At 32.4% G+C, this 15,112-nt stretch overlaps 2 protein-coding genes across 5 annotated transcripts in view; one reads left to right on the forward strand and one right to left on the reverse strand.

Annotated features, from left to right (window-relative positions):
• The first annotated feature begins 5,855 nt into the window (after positions 1 to 5,855).
• LOC131845999 (uncharacterized) lies at positions 5,856 to 7,613 on the forward strand. 2 transcript variants are annotated; one of them, XM_059195198.1, is made up of 3 exons: positions 5,856 to 5,963; positions 6,045 to 6,310; positions 6,480 to 7,612. In XM_059195198.1, exons 2-3 carry the CDS (start codon positions 6,047 to 6,049, stop codon positions 7,362 to 7,364), a joined length of 1,149 nt encoding a protein of 382 aa, XP_059051181.1. In that variant the 5' UTR covers positions 5,856 to 5,963; positions 6,045 to 6,046; the 3' UTR covers positions 7,365 to 7,612. The 2 variants fall into 2 exon arrangements, with proteins under 2 accessions (XP_059051181.1, XP_059051180.1); XM_059195197.1 differs by having other exon boundaries at positions 5,856 to 6,310; positions 6,480 to 7,613.
• Positions 7,614 to 9,135: 1,522 nt separating this feature from the next.
• Positions 9,136 to 15,112, reverse strand: part of LOC131845833 (semaphorin-1A) — a 122,219-nt gene continuing 116,242 nt past the window's right edge. For all 3 annotated transcript variants that reach the window (XM_059194964.1, XM_059194962.1, XM_059194961.1), the window contains 7 exons: positions 13,566 to 13,818; positions 12,941 to 13,134; positions 12,452 to 12,593; positions 11,689 to 12,370; positions 11,136 to 11,434; positions 10,855 to 11,044; positions 9,136 to 10,474 (listed from right to left, as the gene is read on the reverse strand). In XM_059194964.1, the coding sequence (XP_059050947.1) occupies positions 10,252 to 10,474; positions 10,855 to 11,044; positions 11,136 to 11,434; positions 11,689 to 12,370; positions 12,452 to 12,593; positions 12,941 to 13,134; positions 13,566 to 13,818 (1,983 nt within the window). In that variant the 3' untranslated portion in view covers positions 9,136 to 10,251. The remainder of the gene's footprint in view (positions 10,475 to 10,854; positions 11,045 to 11,135; positions 11,435 to 11,688; positions 12,371 to 12,451; positions 12,594 to 12,940; positions 13,135 to 13,565; positions 13,819 to 15,112) is intronic.

Consider the following 15,112-nt stretch of genomic DNA (forward strand, 5'->3'; position numbering starts at 1 on the left):
TAGAAATGGCACTTTAAAGCCGCGGAAGGAGTTATGGAATATATAATCATTTTATTGATAACATAATCGGATGAATATGCGAAAAAAAAATGATAACAACCTCAAATCAATATTGAAATATTTGTGACGAGTGAAAATTGTATGATATGAAATGATCGCAAAATTTCATGTCATTGTCAGTTCGATAACAGAATCATGCTCTCGCTTTTTCACTTGAATCATTCATTTACCAGTTGAATTCTTCCAACTCGAGTTGGCAGAATTCAACTCGAGTTAACTCAAATTGTGTCATACATCTCTAAAATTTTTGTCCTTACGAGCGAAAGCAAATATTTTTTTTTTTTTTTTTTTTTTTTTTCTCTTCTTTGGCAAGAGGCTAGTGTTGCCTATTATGCCACTAAAAACAGGAAACGAGACGGGATAATGGAAAGGAACGGGTTAAATTTTGAATATACTCGGAATTAGTGATCATGGGTTTTAAAGTTTAATGTTATTATGGGAAATAAAAGACGCAAGAGATTTATAAATTATAGGATTAGGATGAGCTAATAGGCATACAATGGATGAAGGAAAAGGAATTTCTAATGAGATGAGTGTCTCTATAAATGAAGAACGATCGTAAGAGGAGCAGGAAAACACAATATGATTTAGATCACCCACATCTTCTCCACATTCACAGATATTATTGTCTTTTATACGTAGTTTTGTTAAATGTTCAGGGCTGCAAACATGACCAATTCGCATACGAATCAAAACACTAGTTGATCTTTTATCAAGATGTAATTTGAAAAACCACGGTTTAAGAGCTATAAACGGTTGGACTAAACAGTACTGTTTCCCTTTAATTTTGCTACTTATTGTCCAATCTTGACTCCATGAATCATGAAGACAAGACTTAGACAAGGCAGTCAGATCATGGCAAAAGTTTTTATAAGGAAATAGATCTCCAGATAATATAGCTTCATTCGCAAGCAAATCTGCTTTTTCGTTGCCCCGAATGCCACAGTGACCCGGAATCCAAACAAAAGATACAATATGTCCTTTGAGACGAATGCTATTCAACATATCTCGGATATCAAAAATTAGAGGATACTGTTTAGATGATTTGAATGGACATTTAATTAGAGCTTGAAGAGCACTTTTAGAGTCCGTAAATATAACAGTTTGCTTAAGATTAAAAATTTTAATATATTCTACTGCTTTAAAAATTCCATAGCATTCACCAGTAAAAACAGAGGTCTCTGGTGGAAATTTAATTTTCTGAATTATATGATATTGTGAGTGGTAAATTCCTACACCAACATTTCCTGTATGTGAGTGTTTCGATGCGTCACAATAAATTTGATGATGGCTTTCCCATTTAGAGTTTACTACTTGATTAAACATTGCATTTACATTAGGATGTTCTTTTTCTATGTTAATATCAAAATGAACATCAGGGGTAAAAGTTAAAGATTCATATGCTGAACTAAATAATGGAAGACAGGGAGATCGATGAGTGGGAGCTCGGATGGCAGTAAAAGTTCTGTAACTTTTTACTAAGCAAGGTAGAGATTTATGAGACCAATAGGATGACGAAGAAACAAGATCAGAGAGCGATTGCAATTTAGGGATCAGAGGATGATTAGAAAACTGTAAAATACGAAATAAAAATTTATCAGATAAATACTGACGCCTTAAATACAATGGAGGATCACAACATTCTACTTGCATCGCATTAATGGGACTAGATTTCATGGCGCCCAATATAATCCTTAGAGCTTTAGCTTGAATATTATCCAATTTTTTTAGGGCTGTAGCATTAGCAGGTTCCAAAATAAATGTACCATAATCCATAACACTCCTTATGAGAGCATTATATATTAGTTTTAATTGAAATGGATGGGATCCCCACCACACACCCGTAAGGCATCTTAGAATATTAAGAAGTCGTTCACATTTAGCTGAAACGTATTCACAATGTGGTAAACCAGATAATTTAGAATCGAGAATTATGCCTAAAAATTTTATTTTTGTCTTTACTGGGATACACTGATTATTGTAACAGATATTTATAGGGGGTGGAACTCGCATTCTAGAAAACAGAACAACTGCACTCTTAGCCGCAGACAATTCAAGACCGTTACAATCCATCCAAAATTTTAATTTTTCTAAAGAAGTGGAAATTAAAGAACACGCTTTTTGAACAGAATGATCAATAAAATACATCAATAAATCATCCGCATATTGAAGTACAACGACTTTCTCACTGTTTTGATTTACATATGACTCTAAGTCGTATGTATAGATGTTATATAAAAGAGGACTGAGTGGTGATCCCTGCGGGAGACCCTTCCATACAACTCGAGACAAAATATTAGAATCAGACAATATAACGCTAATGGATCTTTCCGTCAAAATATTAATAATAAAGTTAGAAAGTATGGGAGGAACATTCAAATCGCAAAGCTTTTTCCATAATATGTTAATATTGACATTGTCATACGCAGAGTTAATATCTAAGAAAACTGAAACTACCGACTGATTTTTAGAGAATGCCAAACGTATATCTGAAACGAACAGACTGATTCCATCTAATGTACTTTTACCCCTTCTAAACCCATACTGACTTTCAGCTAATAGTTTTTTACTTTCGACATACCACTCTAAACGAGTTTTTACTAAATTTTCAGCAATTTTTAAAAGAACTGTGGAAAGAGCTATAGGACGATATGAACTACTGTCATCGGAAGGTTTGTTGGGTTTTTTTTAACTGGCAATACCGTGTGATGTTTCCATGACGACGGAATATTCCCAGTTAACATTACTGAATTTATGAGATTAAGGTAATACAACATACATTCATCATTAATATTCGCTAAAAATGAATATGGAATGTGGTCATTTCCTGGAGATGAATCTTTCGTATGAGACAGAACGGTTTTAAGTTCCGTAAATGTAAAAGGACTGTCAAGAGCTGAAGAGTTTATATTTTTATTGGTGGAAAGTGGCCGCGTTATGGGATCCATATGAGATACGTAGGGTGGTGCTAAACGATCTAGAAACTCGTTAGCTGTAGTCTCTGATAATGTAAAAAAAGGAGAATCTTGGAAAGCAGATCTGTATCTTTTTATATTACGCCATACAAGGGAAGGATGAGTATGAGGCGAAATAGAAGAACAGAAACGTTTCCATCCTTCTGACTTCTTTTTCTTTAAAAGTTTCCGGGTGGAGGCTAGTAGGGCAGATAGATTGGTGAAGTTTTCTGAACTCATATCATTACAATATAATCTTTCTGCCAGTTTCCTGGATTTAATAGCTGTAGTACATTCATGGTCCCACCAAGGTGGAGAAGGAATTTTATTATTATTATGTTTGTTTACAGGAAAAACTTCATCAGCAACTTGTATCAAAATTTTGCTGAGGGCTTCAGAACAGTCCGATTCATTACCAGAAGTAATAGGAGGGAGAGATGATAATTTATTTTGTACAATTTGGAATTTATCCCAATTATTATTATTATTTAACTTATGTTTGTAAAAATAATTTCTTTTTCGAGGATGTTTTTTATGAATTGGTAATGAAATGATAATAGGAAAATGGTCACTCCCATATGCAGATGAAAGGATAGACCATGATAGAGAGGAAGATAAATTGGAAGAACAAATAGAGAGATCTACAGCACTATTTCTTTCAGTGGGAGCAGTAATACGAGTAGGTACTGGGTCATTTAAAACACACAGATTATGGGAATCAAGAAGGCCTAACAATTGCTCACCATGGTAATTAGAATAGGAGCTGCCCCAAGCTTGATGATGGCAATTAAAATCACCCATAATTAAAAAAGGTTTAGGAAGAATTGAAAATAACTCATTTAAATATGCAATAATTGAAGAGGAAGGATGTATATAAAGGGAGACTAAACAAATATCGCTGACAACAGCAGCAACCATAGAAATATTGTTTTTGTCAAAAAGAGGTAAAGAAATAGAAGAAAAAAAAGTAGCTTTATTGATGAGTAAGGCAGCCCCACCATACCCATCTGGCCTATCATCTCGAATACAAGAGTATTCTGATAATTTGAAATTATAATCAGGTTTAAGCCAAGTTTCAGTTAGTGCAATAACAAGTGGTTGTTGATATTTATTGATTAAATGAATTAAATCACTTTTTTTGCTGTACACTTCTGCAATTCCATTGGACTACTTGATCCATTATGGAGTAGATTTTTGAATATTTCTATAAATGGGGCAACGTGGGACGGTATTATATTAGAACTTACAAGTAAGTTGATTAATGAAATAATAACTTCTTTAATATTAGATTGACTTTCATTTTTATACTGACTGTTAAGCGCACAGCCATTAGAAGGGGAGGGCATATTAAAATCTTTTATAATATTCTCATGGGCAACTTTATTTAGGATGGATGAAGATTTAGGTTTTAAGAATACGGTTTTTTTATAAGATTGTTTAAAAGCAGTATCATTATAAGTTTTTGATTCAGATATATTTTTTAAAGTGCTGAATGATGTTCCATGTGCTGATGGCGTGGAAAGGACTTCAGCAAAAGACTTTGTAACAGCAGGGTGCAATTTTGAGGCCTCAGCATATGAAATACAATTTTCAGCCATATATAACTTTATTTGTTTTTGTCTATTGAATTCTGGACAAGATTTGCTAGTAGAAAAATGATTTCCTGAACATAAACAGCAAAAAGCATCTTCAACATCACATGTTTCTCCTGTAATTTTGACCACATTTAAAACAACGTGGCTTTGACCTGCATTGAATTTTAGTGTGACCATAACGACAGCAATTGAAACATTGTATAGTTGGATAAGTGTATAATTCCACTGGTAATGCATTATAACACATGAATATTCTTTTTGGTAGTACCTGACCATCAAATGTGACTACTACTGTCTGAGAAGGTTTCCAAGTGGGAGAGCCATCAACAACAACTTTGTAATTTAGCCGTCTTACTTTAAGTATATTGCCACAACCGATAGGAACAGAAATATTTTGTAATAATAACACCTCGTATCAGACCCATACGTGTAATATTAAATGTTGGTATAAAAGCCTGTAATTTGTAATCATTTAAACTGTTATGATTAATGAATGTATTAGCATCATGGTAAACTGAGAAAGATAATGCAATTTTATTTCGTCCAATGCGTTTTACACTTCCATTAATAATGTTTTTAAAATACTGTTTTTTGAGGAATTTACCAAATGTCACAGGGTGAAGTGTAGTACCGTCATTTGGAGACTTTTCTTGTCTTACTACATGAACTAAGTATGGGGCATGGTCTGTGGGTTCATACATTTTCCTTGCTACTGGTTCAGAAATATTATTATTTTCATTTGTTTCTTTAGATGTGGATGGATGAGGGGGATCTAAATTTACAGATTGTGGAGTGAAAATCACTTCCGTGAGAGGTTTTTGTGTTTCAATGCCATCATTTATGTCATCTGTACAGTGGCAATCTGTAATTTTATCTGAAGAATTTTTTCTTCTCCGTTTATTACAACTTTTACAAAATCTTTGTAACCGACTGCGTTTTATCGATCGGTTTGAACAAGACGTATCGGTTTCCATACCCGATTCGCATGAAATTGTAACATAGTTAGAAGCCGGAGGGACAAATCCCCCCGGGTCGGGGGGATCGTCCATAGAAATGAAAAAACGAAAAACTTACCAATAAAACAGCTAACTATTTATACTAACTACAATAAACAAACTAAATAATAGATATTAAAGAACTAAATACAGTATCACAATCACTAAATAATGAAAAATATGTATAAAATTTAAATCAAAAGAAAAAACGCGCCCGCCAAGTTTAACGTTTCCCGCCTTTTTTTGAAAGCAAATATTATTACATTATAAAAATTAAATATAAATATTATTTATGAATATTAGAATACCATAATGATTTTCGTATTCTCCTACTTTAAGAGTGAAACATTTATTTATTAGTAAGAAATTAACCATTTTTTAAACTGAGAAAAGAAGAGAATACTAAAAAATGAATAAGCTTGATAAAGAATTTATTACAGATATGTTTCTGGACAGTGATGCAGTTTTTACAATAAATAGATTAATTTTAGCCGTAGCTAATGTAATAAATGAAAATAGTAATAATATGAACAACTTTAGTAAGGGATTAAATGAAGAGTTGAAAGTTATGAAAATTATTTCCAAGGATTTTATTGGTAAACCTGCAACTCATACAGGGGTTAATAGTTATTATGAGCATACAATACAAAATTTTGATGACTTTGACTATATAAATAGGTTTAAAATGAAGAAAACCACAGTTCAAGTAAGCAGCATATTTTCATATCTAATATTTATTATAAACAAATTATTATTAAAGTGTAGATGTCACTCTTAAGTACAATATAATATATGAAGTTTTGTGTTTTCTGCCGGGACATTATATGGGTCTCATAATATTATTGGCAATATAACAAATATTTTTTGTTTTCCAGGCACTTATAAATTTTTTAGCTGATTATGTATCATGTGATGGTACAGTTATTGTGCCTTTGGCAAAAAAGGTACATATATTTTTATGGATTTTGACTAGTGATGCATCATATCAAGAAATTGGATCGAAATTTGGGTTACACAAATCATCAGTGAGCTATATATTTCAACAGATAGCATCAGTGCTTACTGACCAAAGGTATCATTTTATTAGTTGGCCATCTATAGAAGAGCAGCATATGACAAGATTAAAAGTAAATAGTAGATTTAAATTTCCCAATTGTGTTGGATTCCTTGATGCCTGTAGATTTAAAGTTGGTTCTAAAAATAATAAAAGTAACATGCCGGACAATGTACTTATGCAAGCTGTCTGTGATGAATCTTTAATGTTTATAGATATTCATATAGGCACTATAGGAAAGACAAAGAAAAGTAAAGTGTTTCGTGAAAGCCAATTGTCTCGAGAATTGAAAAACTTTATTGACTTTGACAATCACATACTTGGGGATTCTGAATATAAGTTGAAGAAGAATTTGATTACCCCTTTTTCAAGCGAGGAGTTATTAACTAGTGAGGAAATGAAATTCAATGAGGTACATTGGAAGGTTCGTTATTATATTGGACACGCTTTTGAATTATTGAAAGACAAGTTTCGAAGGTTAAATCATATTGATATTTGCAAACCAGAAATAGTCACTAGTTTAATATATTCAGCTTGTGTACTTCATAATTTTTTATTACTTCATGAAGGATATCCAGAAATGAAAGAGGAGGCTATAATATGTGATGATGGTGTTACTATTGACACAAGTATTGTGAAAACTGCTGTTGAGAAACGCCAGTTTCTTTGTAACTATATAAATTATATAGATGTTGACAATGAATAATTAAAATATGAGTTCTAAAGCTCCTTTCTTTTGCTGATATTTTTTACTATTTATTGAAATATTTTATTCTGACCATCCAGTATCTTTCTTAGTTTAAAAAAAGTATGGGCACTACTGTTAGAGGAAATGTCCTAGCTGTGTATAATGAAAATTTATGTAAATTTCTATAGAATACTCTAAAATTTTTCTATCCATCAATTTCTGAAAATTGATTTTATGTTGTATTAAAAATTTAAATCTAAATCGCTTTATCACCTTACCTCTCTCCCATTGTTGGATATTCATGCAGTTTTATCAATTTCATCCATTATATGATTTTCATTGGCATTTCTATTTTGTAGCTGGGCAACTGTTGATCACGATGGGCTAACTGACCTGACCTCATGCTCATCTTATCATCCTCCACTGGTGCCCCGCCAGCGTAAACCGTTAGCGCAGGCGGGTGCACCATTCCATTATCATAAAAAACAACTGTTGATCACAGTTTTTGTTTCTTCATGAATAACTATCCTTTTTGGTAAATTTATATAATCTCAGATTTCTCAAAGACTAGACATATTTTCATGAATTGTTTAATGTAGGTATATTACCAGCACCCATTTATTTTGTTGCTATTTGTTAAGTGAGGCTAACTATTTTTTGGTAATCTGTGATATTGATTGATTTTACATACATACATTTTATGGCTTTTTATGTAAATGGATTGGCAAACAAATCGACGGCTCAATTTTAGGAAAGTGGTAACTGTGTTGTATGTATATGAAGAGCACTACGGATGTTACATTATCATGTGACATCCTTGATACCATTCCCATTCTAGAGCAATAATATGTCATGCCTCTTATCCTGTACTTTCACTGACTGATATAGGTGAAAATGAGATACCCAGGCAGGCAATATTTTTACTGTTTTAAAATTATAATTTTTAAAAGAAAACAAATTATATATTGTAATAATACTTATATTTCTCCACTATCATGGGAAATTTATAAAATTACTAAGTATTAAATTGATTTATTACAGTAATAAAATATAAATAAAACATTTTTCAAATACTACACATTTATGTGAAATTTACATATTTTAACTACACAATAAAAAAAGAATAAGAACAGGATTATTTTTACAACATAAAATTGATATGAAAATGTTCACATTTAATTTGATATTTTTTATAATTAATATACAGAAGTATATTTTTTTGCTTAACTTAATAGACTTTATAACTTTACGGTGGGAACACTTTAAATACAATTGGTGGTTTTTCAGCCTAGTATTTCAATCCACATCTAAAATGAAGTTAACAAATATAAAGTAATCAAGTCATCATTATCCATATTTCGGTGCTGCGGAAATTTGAAAAGTAAAATAATTTATCAAGCAAATAAATGATGACAAGTCATAACTATATAAATGTTTGAGTATGTTGTATAGATATTATTTCTATATTTACAAAGCTTGTCACACTTAATTCAGTTCACTTTATGCAAACTGAAACATAACAGGAGATTAAATGTATCTATAGATACTCTTTTGTGATATCTAAATTACATTAGGCACTAAATTGGCAACCTACAAGGCACTATGCACTTAGCACAGCAATTTATGCTATAACTGTTAATACCTCATTTCAATAAAAATTATTTTTAATATATAGATTTCTGCACAAAATGACTAATGGATGTAAAACAAGTCTTATGTTGTGGAACTCTACAACATTTCCAGGCTGAAATGAGATCGGCTGTAAACAAAGCTTATTTACCTTGATATATTTTTAAAATATAGTGTACACAAATTTGTTTCTTTTTTTAGACTGCCGATTTTACTTATAGTTTCAGCTCCTTTGTTTATGCACTTATAGCATTATATACATTTTAATACATTTAGTATTTACAAAGAGCTGCCTAAAAACTTATGTATCTATCTAAATGTGATTTTATGGAATGTAAATAAGACAATTACAACTAAATTTGAATTATTAGGTAAGAAAGGTCGCAGTAACATTGGGGACTTCCAGTTAAATTATAAAAAATATACAGCATTCTATTATACAATGAATGGACTGAACCAGGCGCTGCTAAAAAAACTACATAAAATTATTTCCTAAATTAATGCTGTTAATCGTTTTTAGCATCCGATATATGTAATATTTACGGCATGTTATATAATTTGTAATGCGACTGATACAATATAAGAAGTTAACCGCGAGAAGTTGGATGGTATTTTCTATTAGGGATATTCTTCGGAGAAAAATTAGAAATGAAGTTATTTAAATACAAAATATTAATTTGATCTTAACTAAGCGCTATTGGCCTTCTTTATCATACTGGAAGCCCCTAATGTTTAATACAAAATTTAAGGATTGCAGTTCGGTATGATTTAGGTATTCGTCTTCTGGCGATTATTAGCGACTTGAAAATTACTGTTAAGCAACATATTAGGTTAATAAAATCTATCGTCGTTTATTTAATTGAATCGTAGTTTTCCAAGCACAGTTATATTTTGAATAGTTGGTCCTGTTACGTTTAACAATACATATTTAAACATAGCCGTTCCCATGTCGCTTCATCGCATTAATCAAGACGTCATTTAACCGAATATAATTTTTAAAATAGTGACAAAAGTTATAATATAATAAATTATTCTAAAATTTAACCAATCTTTATATTTTAGCTTAAAGACTGGCTATTTTAATATAAAAACATTGGATACTAGTTCAAACTGTACAGTCAAAACAATATTTACAATTCAAGTATAATCAACAAGTATGATCACACCAAACACACACATCGTTATAACCGAATTGTTCGGAGTACTTGGCACACGCGACGCACATTTAGTTCAATCACTTTATAATAGATCCATACATTGTCTGCTGAGGTATATTTCAAATATAAGTCTTTTTAACTTTTTGTAAGGTACCGCACTTAAGATCCTTATCGAGTGATTCGGTGGAGTTTCTTAGGTCTAGTGTACGTTCTTTGCCAAGCTCGAGGTGTAAATTATCCTGCTTAACAAGGGGCCCTACGTTTGCCACCATGTTAACATTCTTCGATCGTGTCGCTATGAAACCTGAATTAGTGTTTAATGGCGTTTCTAATGGACTCCGTCTGAAACACAATATGTCCATATTATTCAAACAAATAAATTAAAAAGTGTAATAAATATCTAAAATAACAGTAGCGATTTTGCCAACATGGTAAAATTATATTACATGGTATCTTTAGGCATCGTACGTGCCTTTATGCAGTGCAGAATGACACTTGATACAATGCAGTCAATAATGATTGTATAAATAAATAGCATGCGTAACATTTACACGGCACAGTGCACGCAGAGAAATAAGTGTTTACGAGAAATGAGCTAAAACTGAAGATTATAACAATAACTCACTTCTGGAAATCATAAAAACTCGCCTGCAAAGAAAAACTATAATATAAATTTTTTTAGTCCTGGTCATTAGATTAATATAACTCATGTATGGGATTACCTGTTCAAATGATTATGTTGTTCATTGAAGGGTGAGGTGTCCGTAAAAAACGGATGTCGAAATCTCCGAGAAAAGAGATATCCGATGACAAATCCCACCATCAGTGTCACCACGCAAGATGCAACTACCGCTGTTAGTAATGCCTGAGCACTGTATATGTTACCATCTGCTGCTTCGACAGTTAGTAAGTCTGCAATATAATAAGAACGTTATTTTTGACTATACAATATTGCCTCATTTTCTTGTTTAAATATATTTTTATGTAAAGATAGGTTGCTTACCTGTTTCATGTTTATTATTAGTATTTTTTTCTTCTGATATAACGTTATTTTCAATTACTTCTATTGGTATTTCATTTAGTATATCATCAGTGTCAGATAACTTAGGTTTCTTTGTTCCCGGATTTTTATTACTATGCCCTGGCATAAGAGCTGGCAACTTATTACATATATCAGTCTTTCCATATTCTACATTTTGTAGAAATCTCTCAGGATTCGGAAATTGCCTGTTTCCGACCCAAGAACATTGCTGTTGCTTAGAGTCCCATGCACAATGGGGATCTTGCAGTGTTATACACTCTCTGAAAGGGAATTTAATAGATTAATTGTAACTTTATTTTTTACACAGAAAAAAAAATATGTAGATGTTACAAATGTAACCTAGGTGCTACATATACTTATAGTCTTATATTATGTTGTAGCATTAATAATGATAATTTATGATTAGATTGTACCACATACTTAACACTTACAATATTTAAAACTTATTTCGCTAAAGCCAGTAATTTTGCTCTGAAAATTATTTTAGGGTATATAAACCACACGAGTATATTACCTGCAAGAGCGCACGTTGCCGCAATGTGACAGTGTCACTGCTTTTATTATATCCCCAGATGCAACAATAAGTTTTTCTGTAGTAAGGGCTACGTGCATCTGTTTGATAGGCATACCCTGAGGTAAAACTTGCACCTCAGATATTACAACTGTTCTTACTGGGCTTTTGCTATATTCATCTACACTAGCATCGAATTCTCCTTCGTTGGAAGCTACATTCACAGCCTTAATAACTCTGCCATCATCGGTACCGACATACATGATGTCATATTTGTTGCCATTCATTGCTTGAACTTGGGGATGAACGGCAATAGCAGAAAATCTATATTGCAAACTAACTCTAATGAGAATTGGCCTTGCCAGAAATGACGGTACTGCTCTATCCATTAGTGGATGAGTTTTAATAAAATTAACAGCAGAATCTGTAAGTGTACGGCTATCTCCTACGCAAGTCCCAGGTCGTGGATCTGGTACTTTATGTTTTTCTAATGGGAGCCAGTTAGAGTTCATACTTTCTTGACCTTTGAATGGCCCCTCAAATGCTTCTAGAATGTCTCTCATAGCAAAAGCACAAACAGCCGATCCTCCTATGGCATTTTGAGGTGTTGTAAAAACGGCGTATACTATATCATTTCTACTGTTGCCACTGCCATACACACCGTTGATGAGTTCAGTAGTTGCTTCTGCGAAATAAGATTATTCGTTATTTAAGCTTCGCCAGATACTAAAATTATTCTTAAATATCATTTGTATATTGAACTTACGAATTTCATCAAAATAAAAGGGGTAATCTCCTGGTATGGAACAATTAAGGCGTGTTTTCAAAAACGAAGTCCAGCGGTCGCTGAATGTGTGTGGTCCTCCTTTATCGTTTAAACAAATTCTCGCAATTCTTGAGTACACGGCCTAAAATAGCATAAAAGTGTTAAGAAACATATCTACTTGAAAATAGAGCATTATGTTTCTTCTCTTTTTTTTACTCTATCTAAAATGAATTTTATAATGGGTAGATGCAGATTGTTTGCAGTTATTCCATGTATGTTTTCTTATCGTGCATTGTAATTGTAATGTCTACGCACTCAACGCTAAACTATAATGTATAGAATTTATTGCATGTCAGTTTTTTAAAGTAATTTTTAGCTATATAAACATACTTAGTTGGACTGATTGTCTGTTTTTTTTAGTAATGTAAAACAGAATATTTTTTTTTAAATATTAAAAATTGAGATTGTATTATAAACTAATTTGCGTACCTTTCCGCAATTCATGTATTCGACGGCTGTTTCCCGATAAAAAAAGTAAACGTGACTGGTTGACGCGATAGCTCCAACAAATGACGGGTCGTTAAGTAAACGAAGATCAGAACGTTCTGTTCGTACAGGTTCGCGATATATGAGGGGGTCAGTTCCAGAGAAATCTGCAGCTGTTGCCGTATACAATTGTCCATCTGTAAAAAAATAATTATTTACTTCGTTTATTTTTATAATCCATGAAAATATATTTCTAATTTATATCGACTTCTTCATTTAAATTCTTAGTTTGATTATTAAAATATATGTTTGTAATCAAGAAGTTTTTTTTATAGGTATGGTATATGTATAATATATATATACTTTGGTATTTGTAAGTAGCATTCTAACAGTGCGATAGGAGTGATTAACTGTAAAAGCAATAAATCGATGGATATCTTGGTCGTTGTGTCGTGTCTGGCGCAACCCCTCAACGGGTTGTACAAGTCCCGCTTCGTGCAGTCACGTTGAGTGATCATCACAATGTGTGATTTTAACCAGAAATATCGACGCCATTTGAATAAAATTGTATATTAAATTTCTCTATGAAATAATGAGTTATCTTAAAAAAATATTTCACCGTACTTACTGGTATATATAGCGGTGGAGTTGTGTTGAGGATCGTATGGGCAACGGCCGGAAGCGTCGAATTCTTCTAAAGGAGATGAGTGTGTCTGCCGCCCATAGCGCCGACAAAGTGGTTTAAACGCATTTGTACCGCAGACCAGCAGTCCCTTGTGCGTTCGGGCTACGACGCGTGGGTAATTTTGACATTCGTCAGCTGATTTTCCTTTTACTTGGCATAATTCCCGGTGTGCATCCGTTGATTGCCATGCTAGACGCTGTGAACAAAATCCATATATGTATGAATATAATTTTCGAACTCAGAGTCAGCAGCTTGCTAGTAGGTTCACAAATTACATATATATTATACATGTATATACTCTCTGCGTATATAATATCTCTATATTCACTTACTTTATGCAGCATTTGTCTTATAACGAGATACCAGAGTGCGTCTTTAATTTTTCATTTGCCTAACATTAATATATGTTTTATTTTATCTTAGCAGTATTGATATACTTCCTAATAACCATTTGCAATGGTGTTGATCTATCTAAATACTTTGTTTAAAGAAAGGTTAGAAAAATCTTAATTGTCACTGAATACTGAATGTATTTAGTGACATTTAAGATTTTTCTAAAGTACTCCGATCTCTGCTGACTATTTATAGAGTAAATATAAGAAAAATGAATATATAGTTAGGTTTTTTAGTTTGTAAAGCCCTACGAATCGAAATATAAGCAAGACTCAAAGAAAATCATCGGGTTAAATGAAGAACCGGCTGACGTCAATCGAAAATCGAAATTGCAAACATAAAAGAACTTGTCGGGCGATTTCGCCATCAAATGCCTACATCAGCACTGTAGTGAATGTCATTATTACACAGATCCGTCGTCGGTATAAGCTTAAAGAATATTAATTATTTATTTATTCTGCAGTGTGTTCGAAAAACAGATGATATTATTTATTTATAATTTATTTTATAACACAAATAAAATATATTACAGAAAAAATTATTTACTAATACTATACTGCTCAAAAGGTACGGTATATTTAAAAGTAGAGATTTTGAGTCAAAATAAGACAAACGATATTTTGACAAAAAAAAAAACGAAAACGACGATGGTATTGCGTAATAACTCGTAACAATACAGTAAAAAGGAGTTATTCCTTTTTGAAGTCGGTGCATATGAAGCGATGTAAATTTAAAGAAAAAGTAGGTACCTAACCATGCATTCATGATTAGTATTCGGATGCCGGCGAATGGACGCGCTACATCGTCGTGCGTGAATAATTCAACGCATCACCGCACCGGTCGGTTAGTACCGACTCGCCTATATATGATAAGTAATTTAAAATATGAAGCTTGACGCGTAGATTAAAACCTGGTACGGTTGGCTCTGTTATAATGTATGGGCTAGACGGACCGAAAAATTCTGTATCTATCACTTTCTTCTCTTTATTCTATATCGTGTACCAGAAATATGAAGTACCTACATAGTTACTTATTTTATCAGTGCGTATTTTTCATCTCTTTAAAATTATAGTCACTATAAAATTCAATCAATACCT

The sequence above is a fragment of the Achroia grisella genome, unplaced genomic scaffold, assembly GCF_030625045.1.
Source record: "Achroia grisella isolate CSIRO2021 unplaced genomic scaffold, CSIRO_AGI_Agris_v1 utg487, whole genome shotgun sequence".
Classification (NCBI taxonomy): Eukaryota; Metazoa; Arthropoda; class Insecta; order Lepidoptera; family Pyralidae; genus Achroia; species Achroia grisella.

What these genes read in the sequence shown, in the direction of transcription:
- LOC131845999 (XM_059195197.1), top strand. Translation starts at nt 6,014, where the DNA reads ATGAATAAGCTTGATAAAGAATTTATTACAGATATGTTTCTGGACAGT. An exon ending in TGAAGAAAACCACAGTTCAA is followed by an intron (nt 6,311 to 6,479) that starts GTAAGCAGCATA and finishes TTTGTTTTCCAG; the next exon opens with GCACTTATAAATTTTTTAGC.